Here is a 16,824-nt window from a genome sequence, read left to right on the forward strand (position 1 = left end):
GGCAGAAATAGATTAATCGAACCGCAGAGCTAAATATGTAACAGAATTATGTTCGTAAAAAAATAATTGCGAGTTAGCAACTGCTTGCGAGTAAGCTCGCGAAATCGATTCAAGCTGAATGGAAGTGTTCTGGTTGAAGAACGTGAGATACCTGAATTATCATTGAATTTGATTATCTATTCACCGATCCAGTGTTTTGATTTAAGCGATGCTTCCTGTTTGGCATGTCAGAAGTAAAATTAATCAGATACATTATGAAGATAAATTCTTACTGCACGGCCTAGTTTATCATTTATTTAAAATTGTGACTAGGGTCATGTATATTTTAACTTTTATCGGACATAAACTATTTCTTATTGAATCGTAACAATTAAGCTTCTTATCTATTATTTATTTAGGGTGTACCCTGAGAAGTGAAGTCAATAAATGAGAATTCTTGACTTCACTTCTCAAATTTCTCGAGAAATTTTGATGAATGAAAAAATGTATGTAATACAGTAAAGTATTGCAGATATATTGTTTTTAAAATTAGCCTTTAAAACACATGCCATCTATAGTTAAATTAAAAATCCTCCTTTTTTTGTTAAAAAAATTTCAGCCGTGGAAAAATTCCACTCGTTTTGTGTTGATGTTGGTTTAATCTACAACAAGGCTTCAAACAGGCACTGTAAATTATTTGTTATCTTGCCTGTAGATTAAAATATTTTGAATTCTTTCTCCATTAATCTGTAACATGTTGAATTTCTAACACTATTCTCTGTAAGGTTGAAAGAAATTTCTTTCTCTAATTGTTGCGCCAATGATAAATTTTCAATTTCTCTAATGGATTCTAATGATTTAATAGAGTCGCGAGGGTCCTTAGAATTCGTCGAGCCATTAAATAATCTCTAAATAATTTCTTTCCCTATTTTACATATTTCTGCTTTTGAAGAATAAATAAAGAAGTCATTCTATTTTTTGCCTGGTGAAAGATTCTGGAATTTGCAAATATTTAATTAATGACTTCAATGTCTGGTTTCTTCGATTATATAATTTCTCTTTAATTTCCGAATTGTTTTAACAAAAGTTTGAGGGCCCCTTTGGTTGTCAATAATAATCGCGAGACAATTGTCAATAACAGCTGTTGCTGCTTTATAAAAAGAGTATAAAAAAACCTTTTTGGATAATCAAAAAATAAAAATAGCCCTTAATCCTTTTGCATTATGCCGATTTCCATGCGTAATTTCTTCTTATCGGAGCTGGTTCTTAGATCACCAAAGCAAAGATAATGCCGCCGGCCGGTTAGAGTAATAGAAAATCGCAAAAAAATGTTGATCATTCAAATTCTTTCGATCTTCCGAGAAAGTATGCATATTTTCAAACATCTGTCACGAACACATTCGGAAAGGTTTCTTATCTGAATGTTTTATTTTATTACTTGAGCAAAAATAAGGCGAGTTCGAGTGTTAAAAATTGTCATTCCCAGACCCCTATTAAAACCTTCCAAGAAGTATGCATATTAAACATGAACCCGCCTTTACTTATGCGACGTTATAAAAAGGGCTGTGGTTGTAAACCTTTGTGGTTGTAATGAGAATTCTCAATTTGACATTTTTCTCGAAAAAATCCTCGAGAAGAAACACTACATGTACCAGTTTCAGATGTTGGGACCACTACCTGAAAATAAAACTACCCAAGAATACAACGACGAAAGAAATAATGTTTAGCTCTATCCTTGTAAATAGTTTTTAGTTGATTACTCACTATTGTAATTTACATAACACCATTGGTTCTCAACATATTTTTAATTGCACGGAATTTATTATTGTTTTTTATTACTTTAATATATGAAGTATTAAATATACTTATGTATCTATATTACAATTACTGACATATTTATATACTTGATGTTTGATTATATTTGTCCATAGTATGTTATGTCTCGAACCAATCTTCCATATAAAGATATGGTTTTGAATTACGTTTTTAAAATCTCTTTTGTTTTTCCGCGCCGTTGCCAAAGCTTTCCAACTGCGACGGCGCTGGTACGATTTTATTGCTTTTGACATGAATTTTTGACTTCTGAGAAGTGATAATTGTTTTTGCGCCTTCCTATTGACCAAAATTAGATTTCAATACACTTTGACCAATACTCGCATATCATAAATTCGTAGTAATATCGGTAAGGATAGCTCTCATATTTTCAAAACATAGTGTAATATCGAAGTGCAGACAAACTATATAGCAATATGCGAGATGTCTGTGCTTCTTGAGAGAAATATTTTGGATTTGACCTAATGAAAGTTCTACAATTACAATTATTTTTTAAACTTTCATTAGGCTAGGTTTGGATTTGAACAGAAAATGGATGTTTCGTAACTCGTAGACATTTTAGAGCAGCATGTAATTTCATTAGCGCCTATCAGTTAAATTATATTTTCACTAGTTAAAATATATAAATGTATTTGGACTGAAAAATACACATTCAATGTAACATTTATATTATACATCATATGTGAATAAATTATGCATAACTTTTCATTAAATGATATGCATTTTTCTGACCAAATTCAACTGGTCGCTAAGTTGGGAGCACCTAAGGTTATAGCTGAGAATCCGAAGATATCTTTAAATTTGTGGAGGGGTTAATGTTCGGAAACTGAAGTTGTATTACCCTTTCTATATGATATCCTTCAGCGTGAACAATGCATCGTAAAAATCTATCTTACAACTGAAGGACTACTAAATATTAAGTCTATTCCTTACGTTATAGACCTATAATAGTGCACAAAATAATAAATATATGATAATTGATTCGTCAAAATGAACTTCACGATTTAATGCTCTCAAAATATATTGTCTAAATATTGAGTTGAATTAATAACAGTAATTAAATTTATTTTAAGAAAATATGTACGTAAATGCAAAAACTATTTTTTGGACTGGTCAAAAAATTATTTCCAAAATCCGTCGATGGATTAACAGATTTTACGACGAATTTTAATAATTTTTCAATACCAGGTAAAATGGTTATGAATTACCTTTAACGATAATATATTGATAGAAGTATTTATGAGTAACTAGTGAAATAAAATACCGGAAATTGTAGCATCAAATCATTCAAAATGGCTTTAGAAAATATATTGGGTATGATGACATAGATGCTTTTGGACTGCAATGGTAAAACCATTTTGGGCATTTTGGACATGTCTTTGTATTTGCAGTTATTAATAAACGTCTTTACAAAAAATTATAAATGAAAGGTAAATAAAATTAGTTTATTTTCTAAAATCATGTATTATGATTATTGTGTAATTAAATTACAAATATGCTTCTTCGATTTCTAACACTCCATTCTACCTGTCAATTGAATGCGACTTCTTGGGTGCAATGCCTCTTTGGATCGAGATTCACGCTTGTATTGATCTCGAGGGTCTTAAAGATGGTTTTTAATTGGCATTTTGTCAGTTTATTAGGATGTATCATTCCTGCAGAAAGCTAGTTTTGGTCAGTTTGACGTTTCCGTCACGCAGTCGAATCTGACGACATTCCTCTCGCGGGATGGATGGACCGCGTGGCCCAGTGTCGTCCACCGCGGCCGAACCTGTTTTCTCAGTCTGCAGTCGGACCACAGAATTGGAAAAGCATGACTTGAAAATAGAAGAAGGGAGTCACCAAACAATTTCAGACTCGAGAATGTGTCGCCTCCTCACCTGGAGAGGAGACCTGCGACTTCTTGACGAGGAGAAAAAGGAGGCATCGGCCGGCCTTGGCGGGTACCGACATCGAGTCCGCCGGTTCTCAAACTCGCGCGGTCGCTGACCCTCCCACGTTGTTTTTTCCTGTCTCTCTCTCACTCCGACTTCTCATTTTAGGATCATCTCGATAATTGATACGTGGCCAAAGGAACGTTTAGCGATCGCGGATTCCGCGCGAGTTTTTGCAAGAGTTGTGCGAACACCAAAATAATGGGCGGTGTGTCCAAATGATTGGATAAGGCGTAGCGGAATTATTGAAATTTATCGTAAAGGAATTAAAAATATGTACTCTGATGGAAAGTCGAATTCATCAATGTAATAGATGTAGATAAGTGATCATGTTTAGATCTAGGATTTGATGATTGAGAGCCTCATCTTCGCGTAATTGCATAAACCCTAGAGCGTTTCTAGCTGTTCTTTCTTGTCTACTGACGACTGGATTATATTTTTGCCAGTTTTATAAGCTGACCGCCGAAGAAACCGCGCAAAACGTTTCGGAAGGGTTCATGACCGCCGTAACAGTTCGGTTTTATAGCGCTTCCGCCAACACCAGTTCTTACTGTGCTCGCTAGATGTCTCCATAAGCTCCACCAGTCAGTTTTGATTGAAATGTGAATGACTTGCTTTTAAATTTGATTGAGGTACTCTCAAATATGTGATAGGTCTTCCAAGAGACATATAATGTATTAAAAGCATAGAAACGCTCAGACAACTCAATGCAAACAAACGATTTTCCTTCATTGTATCAGTTTTTAGTCGTTCAATTGTACGCCTCTTTATTTTACATGGGCTTAAAAAAGGTTGTTTCGGAAATTTAATCAAAGGCTAACTCGGAAATTTTTGTTCGAGAAGGGTTGCTACAGGAGCTCAAAAATTTTTTGTTTAAGGATGACGTTCTGGTCACCTTACCTTATTTAAATATTATTTGTGCTTTTACGCATTTAAATTTACCATCTATAAACATAGATGGTAAATTTAAAAAAATCGGTACAAGTTGGTTTTATCACCGCCACTTTTGCACAAGTATACAAGCACATATACAATGAAACAATTTAGCACAGGCGCAAAAGTCGTCTTAATACTCGACTGATGGGTCATTTTTATAAATATTTTGCAACTCAATGTAAATAAAATTAAATAAAAATTCCGTTTTTGAGGATTAGTTGACGAAATTGATTTTGTTTGCTACTTGTTTATTATCACAGCTCCATGCTTAAATTTAACAATTGCAAAACTATTTGCTGATCAAAGCATTTAAAATTTCACCGACTCCGATTTTACCATTTTAATAAGATTATTTTTTGTCAGCATAATATTTATTGCAATAAAAATAATGTCGACGTTTATCAAATTATAAACAAAGAGAAGGATTTAAAAAAAATCAATAAGCAAAAAAATACAATGTCTACCACATTCACCTTAAATTTAATATAAACATTCACTGACATAATTTAATAATTATACATGCAATTGAAAAAGTTTGTTTCGTTCGTTTTATTTCGCCAGGTTGCCTAAATCTAATCTTAAATCTTTAATAATACTAAATCTAAATTTAATCTTTTCCATCCCTGGTTTAAACTAAATTATATACATATATATATTAAATAAATATTTACTTCTAGTAAGTCATTGTTTATGGAAACTCTTAAATAAAAATTGATTACTTTATGCGCACAAAATAAATGCTCTTCAGCGCATTCAACGTGTTAAAGAAAATTATAAAAAGGAGTCGGAGTCGTTCGATTTTATATTGTACTTATCTTTTTAACACAACTCTTAATCCTTAACGCAATTTGTAACGATTGGATAAGGGAAGGGGTTAAGATTTCCGTTGTCTGCATTATTCTAGCTAAAACCCATTATTTTGCTCTCTACCGTTGATATGTGATAAATATTAGTTTTTGTGGTACAAGTTGGTTTTATCACTGCCACCGCGTTTTTATCATTTGTGCGCATGTGCAAAGTCGTATTAATACTCGACTGACAGGTTGTTTTTTCGTTATAAGTGATTAAAAACCATTTTTTACATATGTTAAAATTATTTTATCAGTGGGTCGCACATGATTTAAAATAAAATAAACCTACATTTTTATTTGTTGATCATATTTGAAATTTTCTATTTTGCTATTCGCTGACGACATCACGTTCTTCATATTTCTCAGCCTTTGATAGTCTCTGGTCCATGTTTCCAATCCATATGTCAGCACCAGTTTAATCAAGGTCTTATATATTCTAATTTTCGTTTGTCTTTACAGACATTTAGACCTTAGATGCTGGTGGAGTCTAAAGAAACATCTGTTGCTGGAATAACAAACATACATTTTATAGAACAAAGTATTAAATTTGTCCAATCTTTGAATAAATTTATTCTGGGATCAGGAGAAATGGCCGATACGTGATCGGATAATAGCTAGTATGATAATGAAATCAAGTCTTTGCTTTGCAATGGAATTAAAGAAAAAACTGTACTTCGTTTGTAACAATAACCGAGTGATTAATATATTCTTTCGATTAATATGTGAATTTTTATTCCAGCGATGCGTTAGTTATTCCATATTAACTTTGTCGTCAATTTTTGTTGCAGTCCGTAGCTACGACAATCATGCAAAATGCGGATTAGTGTGGATACCTCATGTGGTAGCTTACCGCTGTCGGACGTGTGGCATATCACCTTGCATGAGCATATGCCGCGATTGCTTTCGTCGCGGGGACCATTCTACGCACGACTTCAACATGTTCCTATCGCAAGCTGGCGGCGCTTGCGACTGCGGCGACACCTCCGTTATGAAGGAAGAGGGGTACGTGCTAGATTTTATTTTTTTTATACACTATCTATAATACGGTTTTTGCAGGTTTTGTAGTAACCATGGCATCAAGAACTGCGCCAATAAAAGCCCGGCTCCGATCGATCTGATGTGTGTAGCCGAAGCGATGATGCCCCGCGTCATTCTTCGCCTGTTGCAGTACTTCAGAGAGAATAGGTTTGTTTGTGTAATGTTACGTGGTTAATTCGCATATCCATCGTTATTACGGTCTTCCTAATGATCCCTCCGTGTACTTTTTATTCATGTTTTTTCTTCCAGCTGGGAGGCGAACGCTAACACCACAGAAAATTATCGATTAGCCGTACAGGAGAGCGAAGCTTACGTATCAATGTTGATGGAATTTAACAACATGGGAGAGCTGATGCGGAAAGTAATGACTAAAGCTTTGATCAACCCGCAGGTATTATTTGCTATACAAATTAAGGCACTCGATAGTTTCATTGCTTAAATGCTATATACGTGATTAAAATCGTTACAGATCTATAAAAGCTTGGTGGAGCCCGGAATTCTAAACACTTCATACAGCTCCTACCTGGCAAACTCCAAAGAAAAATACGACAGGGCTATAAAATCATTTCCAGCGCCAGATCCACCGGATGAGTATAAAAATTTACCAGCACTGGGTAAAAAGATGAATCACACTACACTCTTGGAAGAGTTTATCTTTTGGACGTTCAAGTATGAGTTTCCGCAAAACGTTGTGTGCTTCCTGCTGAACATGCTGCCCGATCAAGATTATAAGGTATGCCATGATAGCGTAGTATGATTAACATTTGTGATTAATAATGTATGTTTATTTAGGAACACTTGACAAGAACGTTTGTGATGCATTACGCCCGGATTCCTCTGGTCCTCGAGCTTTCGGCCGATCCAGACATGCTGAGCAACAGGGTCGTCCATATGTCCGTGCAATTGTTCTCCAACGAAGCTTTAGCTTTACGGATGGTTGAGCAACTGTCATTATTGCACGTGATGGTCATATCACTCAAATTGATGATGACGAAGATCCTCGTTCAAAACACTCTGCATGGTAAGTTTTTTTTGTTGTACATCATCGTAATAGTGTGGCGCTCTATTTTTATATTTTACTTTTGAAACCACTAACAAAACATCTTTAGAGAATGCAAATGGGAGAGGACTCCATTTCATCATAAACAATCTTTAAAAATTAAATAAAATTAGAAGGCTAGAATTAGACGACTAGACACAGGAAAATCATTTTTTTAAAGAATCTAATTGAATTGAATATTTAAAAATTATTAGGATGCATTATTAATTCGGTTTGGGCGCTTATAAATTTAGATCATGATTGTAACAACTTTTTTTTAGTTATAGATAAAAACTGCCATTATGTGATTGACTGCGCGAGACGCGTCATGAAAGAGCATTGCTATTGGCCGCTGGTGTCCGACTTCAACAATGTTCTATCGCACAAGAGCGTCGCGTTGGTTTTTTTACGTGAAGATACTCTGATCGACATGTGGTTCGAGTTTCTTTCTATGCTGCAAGGGATGAATGTTAACGTGCGCGAATTGGGAAGCCACGTCGAGTTTGAACCATCGTCCTATTATGCAGCGTTCTCGTGCGAGCTCGAGGCTTCCGCTTATCCCATGTGGTCTATCATATCTCACTTGACAGACAACACTCACGCCGATCTGGCTCGAAAGCTGCTGCGATACTGCCTCAGTTATTTGAGAGAATGGTTGAACGCGATCTACTTCACAAGACCTCATATGGATAAGGTGGGTTTATAAATATAAATATTGACATAGTATGAATCAAATTCTTAATCTTACTATGATGATTTTTTTTTATTAGACTGAAGTGCAAAGGGCTTCTTTCCATTTTCCGCTTCATCGGTATTTCGCGGCTTTCATCTGCCAAGCGGTTCGACACATGGGAGTGCCAATCGCTGATCTACTGCCGCACACCGACATGCTGATGTTGCTGATGATGCATCCGCTGCGTGTTCAAGTAAGTCTTTTGTTATTTTTTCATATTTAAAAGAAAACAATTACTATACAAGTTTATAATTTTATTGATTAAAAAAAAATACATACACTTAATTCCTACATACAATGGTGTGGTTATTCGTTTAAGCTTCTTTGGATTGTTCATTTCCTAAATTAATAAACTTAGCTAGAGAATATCATATTATAAATATATATATATATATATTAATAAAGTAACTAATCAATGTGTATTGCTGTTAAATATATATATTATATCACATTAATCGTATGGCTTACAAAATTTCATTAGACTAGAGGAACGTGATTAGTAAATTCAACCGAGTCTTTGTCATCGGTGGCTTCATCTAACGACTCTAATATGTGATCGGTAAAATCGTACGTGAAAATTTTCGGGGCGATGTATCCTCCCGAGTGCGCCATACCCTTGTGGTAGATTCCGGCGCCCGTCAGTGGAGTCGGAATACTCGAAATCACCGGTTGAGCGTCAATAAACGGAACCGTTGTTTGCCCTGCGTCAAAATCAAAGTCTGAGTGATCGAATTCGATGTATTGATCGCTCTTAGATAGTATGACCGAGGGTCCGATGACTCTCGTCGGAATATCCGGGGATTGCATCGACACTTTGGTTCTGAAACATTTAATTTGTATTGTATACTAGTATCGCTTTATAATTTAACTGCAATAATGTAATTCATTAATTAAACCTAGGTTGAGCTGATGCTCCGGTATTATCGTTGGAGATCCACACGGCTTTGTTCTGTATTAATTTTCCAGTTTTAAAATCAAAAGGCATTGTCTGTATTTCAAAGTTTAAATGCGCTCCAATCTTTCTGAATCGAATTCCAGTCATTACATGACCGAGTGGACCTTCTAGATCGTCTAAATCTACGGCTCTTTCTTCATTGGTCATTTCATGATAATCTACGCCTTTTATAGATTTTCTTATATCGATTGGATCTACTTGACGCCATTGAACACTTTTGCTTTCAATTAGTGCCCCGGGGAGTAGAGTTCCTTCACTTATTTGCAAGTGAATGACACGATTCACCTTTGTGAATCTTATTCCCGTAATTACTCTGCAAGTAACAAAAATTATAATATCGTTCTTAACTAATATTTTTGGTAAATTAAAAGTTACACTACTTAATGTATGTTATTTTATTTGGAAGAGCATAGGAAAGCTATACGAAAGTGTTTGAATTTATAATGAATTAGTAAGTAGAAAAAGCTGTTAATAAACGTTAGTGCATGCAGATATTGTCATTCTGAAACCATCACCATTAAATACATATTGACCGTTAGTGCCAGGTTTGAACCAAAACAAAGTGGTGAATCAGTTATCAGAATGGTAATACTGACTTATTATGATCGGTGTCTGCAATGATCTCACGCATGCTGAAATATCGGTCGCTCATGTCGGTGTACTCGCACACGCACAAGCAGTACGAACAGTGGTACACTCCCCATCTCCACCACGAGTCCACCTGATCGGTTCAACGTACACGTAAAAAATTGATGCAAATAAAGTGGGATTACATGCAAATGGAAAATAGAAGTGTAGGGTCTCGAATCAGTCAATTTAGAGTTGAATTCAAACTAACTTGTTCATTTTGCTGTCGGCTAGAATGTTTTTTAGACTAAAATGCCTATCTGTCCGAAGGTCGACGTGTTCGCATACGCAAAAGCAGTACGAACAGTGCCAGAACAACCACCTCCACCACGAAAATACCTGTTTCATTAATATAACTTTATGCAGGTCTTAACACACGATTCTTTTAACTAAGAGTATCGGGAAGTTTTTATTTTTCTCCGACGACATTGTAGTATTAAAAAAATCAGCTCGAATCTATTACTAAATCTGACTGGATTAGCCATACAAAGATTCTCTAAATAATAACGGAGTATAATTCAAAAATAAATATTTTACGACCTTCGTGGAACCTCTGGCGCAATTCGTCTTCCTGCCGAGTTGTTTTCCATTTTCGTATGTAATATAATCATAGCGCCGTGTTATGTTCTTCGATTGCGGCTGAAAGAATGTCAACAGTCATCCCGTTTAACATAACATTGCTATAATGAGTAAAATCAATATGTGTCATTCAATATTAATCACCGCGAGGCATATCTGCATGTCTGAATCGATGTATCGGCAATTTAAAATTTTTCCTTTGCAAGACGGTTGACGAGAACAGAATTGATCTTTGAAGCATCCACGGCTCTGACCTATCGAATAATAGGCGCAGTTCTCCTTGCAGCTACCGTCTTGGTTCATATCCACTTCATTCTCGATGTATCCTTGCAAGAAACGTGTTAGTTGAAGATATGTTTCCCCTAAAAATAAAAAACACGAGTGAATCACATTCATAAATCATTTTATCCCAGTGTGTTTTTTACCTTCGACGTGATGATTTGGATTGCAACGCCATAGAACTCGATCGGCGGTGGACAGCGCATCTTTGACCGCCGCCATCGTCATGGCTGTTCTCTCGTTGTATCTATCGGTTGCCATGTTTGCCTCTTCGGTGAAATTACCTAACAGAGATATATTTTGCAATCGTGTGTTTATGTTTATGCTTATCGCAAACGTTCCGAGAATTGAAATATAAACAATACCTTTTCCGTACAATCTTAAAATCATCCACGAGAACTGAATCACCGAATATCCTTTAATCTCCGTCAACAGGATTGTGTTGTACATGTTGTACAGCAGCTGACTCTGCGACTGCTTCAGATCGCACATGTGCATTTGGGATTCCTGCAAATGTGAGACGGTTAACGATCCGAGTAGCTTAATGACGCAGCTCTCGCGGACGAGCTACCTTAATGATTTGCAAGTAAACGTTTCCGTGCATTATGAAATAGAAAATTCGATCGAGGGCCACCGTTGCGTTTTGAGCCGTGTCTTCGGCTAGCTTGATCCACTTTTCGCTCGGCGAAGCCACCTTTTGGTTGGCTTGGTACCTCATGAATATGTCAAATGCGTTGTAGAGCTTATTGACCGATCTCATTTCCTCGGTTAACTTGGACCAGACCCACCATTCTTGCACTACATTGTCTGTTTGCTGAGCCCACTCTTTAGAGTTGACCTTTTTCGAGAATTTATGAAAAGCCCTAGCCACCGCGATGTCGGGCCCCTGCGCGTTCGCTTCAGTCACTTCGTGCCATCTGGGGTCAAGGATCTTCTCCCACAGGGACCGCTCCAATCCCAGCAGCTCGCCTCTGAGCGTCGACAGCGCGTCCGGTCGCTCCGACACCTCTGTCGCGCGGCTCCAAATTGCCGTGGCGAGTAAAACTAGCGCGCACAAAGCGCTACGGCCAGCCATGATGACGACCGCACCTGTTAACGATCGACGAATCACTACTGGTGGTCACGACAGAGACCAAGCGCTCCCCTCTCTACACGATTGCAACAACTGATCGCGTGTTGCCACTACACGCGACTCGTTTGCTCCTTTTCGCATATGTTCCAAAATGCGTTCCCACGAATTGGTCGGTGAGTCACGAGTCGCGTTCTAACCAATCTTCAGTCAATCGGGGACGATTACGGTACTTTGGTGAAGGGCGCCTGTGGAGAAACGATGCACTGGGCGATGGCATCGCTTTGTCATGTTTTTTTAGCTGTCACACCCTCGACGCAATTTCTGATCCATTTTAAATTAACGTGCCCTAATCTTATTCTCCGCTTATAAAATACAATTTGCTATGAAAATCATGGACGTCAAATACCCCCCCCCCCCCCCACTTGAATTTGGACAAAAATATATGTCATTTAAAGTATTATTGCTGTCGCTTCGCTTAGAAGTTTATTCATCGATTAAGTGCGTTATTTAAAAATTTTGAGAAAAAAAAATAATTCAAAAGCCGGTTTTCGGTTTTATAAAAATGAGCGAAAATCCGGTTAAATACAATTTAACTGATAGCCGCTAGTGAAATTATATGCTGCTCTATAGTGTCTATGAAACTCAATTTGACAGTTGCGAAACGTCCGTTTGCTGTTCAAACCCAAACCTAACCTAAACAAATTTACCAAACCCATCTTGACCTAATAAAAAAATACCAAAACTAAGCCAACTCGTCTCTTAGGGAAAAATAAGCGGAAGTAGGACAGACACGTCGCGTCTCGCATATTGCTCCATAGTTTGTCTGCACTTGGATATATATTTTTTAAATATTATAGCTATTCTTATCGATATTACTACTGACTTCTGATATGAGAGTATTGATCAAAGTGTATTCAAACCGAATTTTGGTCAAATTCAGGTCGCAAAAACAATTATCCCTTCTCAGAAGTCAAAAATTCACGTCAAAAGCAATAAAAACGAGTGTTCTCACTGCGTATAAAGTTACTCGCTCTTGACTGTCCTTAAAATATTGTGTAAATATAAATAGGGCTAATGTGCACCCCCGCTCATCCACGATTTTTTGTTTCGTATGTTGAAAATTAAACAGAAAAAAATATATGCTGCTCATCTATAAGTCACAATGAAAAATAGCAGTCTGTTTCACATCAAATTAAATACATCGGATATCTATATTAGACGTTTTTGTACGCGAAACAAATTAGCTGTGTCTATCGGTAATTTATCTGATTAATCGCCGCACAATTTAAAGACTCGCGTTTTCGACTATATATTAAAAAAAAACGTAATCAATTTCGCTTTATTTAGGCCATAGAAATTAAGCGCCCACAGGCGGGCGCACAGCGATGGACAGGTTAACACATTAAGGTCCATTCACGCGTTTTTGCGTAATAGCGAAACTGCGGCGTTTTCGAGTGTGCGAATAATGTAATAATCAAGCTTATAAAAATACCGTGCGAACGTAATAAGGCTTTTAATGGCAATATATACATTTATAATTATTTTGGTAGCGTGAAAAATATGCATATGCCTCACATACTGAATCGGAAAAAATAAAATAAGTTATAAATCTAACAGAAAATCTCAGATGTTCCATGGTTTGTCCGCAACATGATTATCCATCGGGACTTAATATATAAAAATAGATCGGAAAACTTTCTCAGCTATTACCCTAAGACATGTTTAGGTTTTTATTACCCTAATTCGTATAAAATAGTACAAATATATTTTTTGCTTTCATTGTTTCTAAAAATCTCATTTTTACCCATTTTTTGGGGTATTTTACCGCGGTTCCTCAACCACTGAATACTTCGATTTTAAAACGACTAGTATAATTAAAGCACTAGCAATATTAACGAATAGACTAATTTAGTAAAATAAAAATGACAGATTTTTTTTTATTAAAATAAGCTGTTTTTAAGGATATGGTATAATAATTGTTGCTATCCGTTCTAATTCATAATGATGTTTCGTTCATGATTAACCAGATTTAAAAAATAAAACTAGAAATTCTCGCTTCATGGTTGAAAATAATCATAAAAATTGTTCGTTGCGCAGCTTAATTTGTCAAGTACTTACGTAAATCGTATAAAATATCTAAAAAACGCATCTCGTACCAAAAAATATGTAATGAAAAGTTGCGCTATGCAGTATTTTCTTCAATTAAAATAGCAGTCATTTAAGTAACGTTTCAAAGTATATTCTGTCGGTTAAGTAATAGAGTTCCGATCTTTGATTTTAAAACATTTAAATCAAATATAAATAAAATGTTTTTTTTTGTATACTATAAAAAAATAGATGCGTAAGGAAATATCATTATTGTATCCCTTATTCTATTTGATTAAAGCAATCTGCCTATGAAGCCGCGCAGCAAAAAAATTTTTGTAAATTAATTTTAATAATTATGTAGTATTTGTAAGAATTACCCGCGACATAGTTACGCCATTACTAACATATTCACAATGAATCACCGCACAAAAATCAAGAAAGTTTAGAAAGTGGCGATCCCATTCGTAGAAATTATTATAAATTCCTATTTTTTTTACCTAGTTATTTGATCAATTACCTAATATTTCCTACCGATCGATACACATCCGTTCTGACTAGTCTAAATTCCAAAGTTGACTTATAGAATTTAGAATTGTTGTATTTCTACAGCAGCTGTAGCGCATTATGGCGACGTATGATTCATTGCATAAAATTGGCGTTTCAATTAGTGAACCAATAAGATAAAGCGACAACTGCTTATGCATTGTGAAACAAAGAATGTTTTGCAAAATGAAATAAAAACTCTCATGTTTCGATCGACGGCGAACCATGTAAATCAAATCTAATTCGACACGGTTAATCGGACTCCTGTTAGTCATTGTAACCTTTGTGATTTTATCACAACGAAAAGTATTTATAAAACTGTTGTTGGAGTGCGCATAAGTATGACAATATCTTAATTAACGGGAAAAACCATAGATATAAATATATCAGCTATATCCGGCGATAAAATATGGTCATTTTTATTTAACCCACGCTGTACTCCGTAAAGGATAAACACGAAAGTAGTTCAAGTGCATGTACAGTCCGTCCAAGATATGAACGCTCATCGTCATAGTATTGGTGAGAGAATATAATAGGGTGACCATGTGAAATTACAAGTGCAATTAATTTTTACTTTTTTAATTTAATTTGTTGAGGAAAGTGTAAAATATCAATTTCTTACTTTTTTGTTTATTTATATACATATTTAACTCAAAAACATGAGAGCAGTTTTGGTATCACTCTCCAGTTCAATATAATATTTTTTTAAATACCAATAGGAATTGTTTTATTGATTATAATAAATTGTATTGATTATAAATAATAATAAAATAAAAGGTTTTAATTCTAGAGATAGCGCGAAGAGTGAGATTATGAAGTATGAATTTTAGAGAGGGTGCAGGGGAAGCGTATGACGTCTGTTCGAGAAGACCGCAGAATAAAGAATATCAAAAAAATATCGATTCAAAACTGCTGCTGAAATACAAACAGAATTGCACATCAATTAATCAAATAAAAATAATACCATATTATTTCTTCAAATATGACAATTTTTGCGCTGCATTGTATTGTCAATCATATTTTAGAGAAATGGCAGTTATTAATTAAAGGTTTTAAATCTAACGTAAAATGATTTTATTTGTGTATTCTGTTTTTTATTGTTTTTGAAGTTTTTAGTTTCGACACTGGTCTTTAACCCGTTGAGCAGTATCGCCGTACATGTACGGCCGTCGACCTTTCACTGTTTTGAAGTAATACAAATAGTTATATATTTACATAACTGAAAAAATGATAAACAAAAAACATTATTGTTTTTTAATTTGCTTAAATGTGAAAATAATATCGATAAATTGAAATTAATATAACAATAGATAATTCATATTCGTTTTATAAAAAAATATTTAGAGCCTCTGTATTGATATAAATCCACAAAAGCCGAATAATATGTAAACCAAATTAACGAAATTTAATACCAGAAAAGTGTTGAAGTACTTCGACCATTGATCTAGATATAGCATCGATTGGTTTGAGATTTATTAAATCCAATCATAGCATCCGTTCTCCGTGTTAAATTTGCTGACCGATAACCTTTCGCGAGTTCAACATTCTGTACAAGTACGCGAGCAATTCAGATGGTCGCCATTTCGACTGGAATGCTTACACGAGTTATAAACCAAACATACCTTTTGGAATTTAAGCAGAGTCATTAGCACGCCTCTGTTGATCAGCCCTTCGACGCCGTCGTTGGGTACCACTACTGAATGAATCCTCTCCAGCAATCCTTGAATAGCGTTGGAATCGTGCGACACACACATCCTGGCAAAGTCTTCAAGCGTCGATTTTTCGATCATATCCACCTTATAGGAATACTCCTGCATTACCCTGTAAGAGTTCTGCAGCCGGCTTGTCAAGTCGGCCAGTTCGTACAGCTTCAGCTCTAGCTGGGTGTTCTTGGAAATCTTCGACACGGTCTCCAGCACGACGAACGATGCCACACTCTTTTGCTGCTCTTGCATTCGTTCTATTTCATTTCCAACCCTCTTCACTCCCTCCGCCACTTTATCTATTTTAGTCTTGAGACTGTTCTTGATGATCACGTCTTTGGCGAGGTTCACCGCGGACGATAGATCGAAAGGAATATCGCTTATCTCAGACACCGAGTTCCAGTGGTTGGCTACTTGGTTGACTATATCCTTGGCAAAGCGCGTGACGTCGATAACATCTTCGACCACTTCTTCCAACGACGAAGATACCGGCGCCGACAGGAGCAAGCTCAGTGTCAGCGTGAAGAAAAGAGCATTTCTCGGAAGAGGCGACATGATGACGACCGCCGACGTCGAGCGCCGTCGACCGGACTGACTCGATTTGTCGTTCGGCTGGTGCAGATGCTTCCAACCAA

General features: G+C 36.0%; 2 protein-coding genes across 11 annotated transcripts in view; one reads left to right on the forward strand and one right to left on the reverse strand.

The window, feature by feature from the left end:
- Positions 1-16,824, forward strand: part of Ubr3 (Ubr3 ubiquitin ligase) — a 75,613-nt gene that overhangs the window by 38,839 nt on the left and 19,950 nt on the right. For 4 of the 6 annotated variants that reach the window (XM_088193567.1, XM_088193568.1, XM_088193570.1 and 1 more), the window contains exons 2-8: positions 6,322-6,535; positions 6,590-6,718; positions 6,821-6,962; positions 7,041-7,304; positions 7,364-7,592; positions 7,892-8,304; positions 8,381-8,536. In XM_088193567.1, coding sequence (XP_088049693.1) covers positions 6,322-6,535; positions 6,590-6,718; positions 6,821-6,962; positions 7,041-7,304; positions 7,364-7,592; positions 7,892-8,304; positions 8,381-8,536 — 1,547 coding nt within the window. Of the gene's footprint in view, positions 1-6,321; positions 6,536-6,589; positions 6,723-6,820; positions 6,963-7,040; positions 7,305-7,363; positions 7,593-7,891; positions 8,305-8,380; positions 8,537-16,824 lie in introns of all 6 variants that reach the window. The other 2 variants (XM_088193569.1, XM_088193572.1) reach the window with 1 other exon arrangement.
- orion (chemokine-like protein orion) lies at positions 8,764-16,782 on the reverse strand. Of its 5 annotated transcripts, none has more exons than XM_088193575.1 (8): positions 16,109-16,782; positions 11,149-11,290; positions 10,930-11,067; positions 10,649-10,866; positions 10,466-10,564; positions 9,895-10,019; positions 9,240-9,611; positions 8,764-9,163 (listed from the first exon to the last, which is right to left on the reverse strand). In XM_088193575.1, exons 1-8 carry the CDS (start codon positions 16,742-16,744, stop codon positions 8,821-8,823), a joined length of 2,073 nt encoding a protein of 690 aa, XP_088049701.1. In that variant the 5' UTR covers positions 16,745-16,782; the 3' UTR covers positions 8,764-8,820. The 5 variants fall into 5 exon arrangements, 4 of the variants coding, with proteins under 4 accessions (XP_088049701.1, XP_088049700.1, XP_088049703.1 ...); XM_088193574.1 differs by lacking the exon at positions 9,895-10,019 and adding an exon at positions 10,137-10,264; XM_088193577.1 differs by lacking the exon at positions 16,109-16,782 and adding an exon at positions 11,355-11,895.

Source organism: Plectrocnemia conspersa, unplaced genomic scaffold (genome assembly GCF_051122295.1).
Source record: "Plectrocnemia conspersa isolate PC_06_02 unplaced genomic scaffold, ASM5112229v1 ptg000009l, whole genome shotgun sequence".
Classification (NCBI taxonomy): Eukaryota; Metazoa; Arthropoda; class Insecta; order Trichoptera; family Polycentropodidae; genus Plectrocnemia; species Plectrocnemia conspersa.

Coding starts and splice junctions, on each gene's coding strand:
- orion (XM_088193574.1), bottom strand. CDS start 16,744: ATGTCGCCTCTTCCGAGAAATGCTCTTTTCTTCACGCTGACACTGAGC. Junction 11,291..16,108: donor CTCTGCTTAAATTCCAAAAG/GTATGTTTGGTT, acceptor TCACATTTGCAG/GAATCCCAAATGCACATGTG. Junction 9,612..10,136: donor GCCGACAGCAAAATGAACAA/GTTAGTTTGAAT, acceptor TGTTACTTGCAG/AGTAATTACGGGAATAAGAT.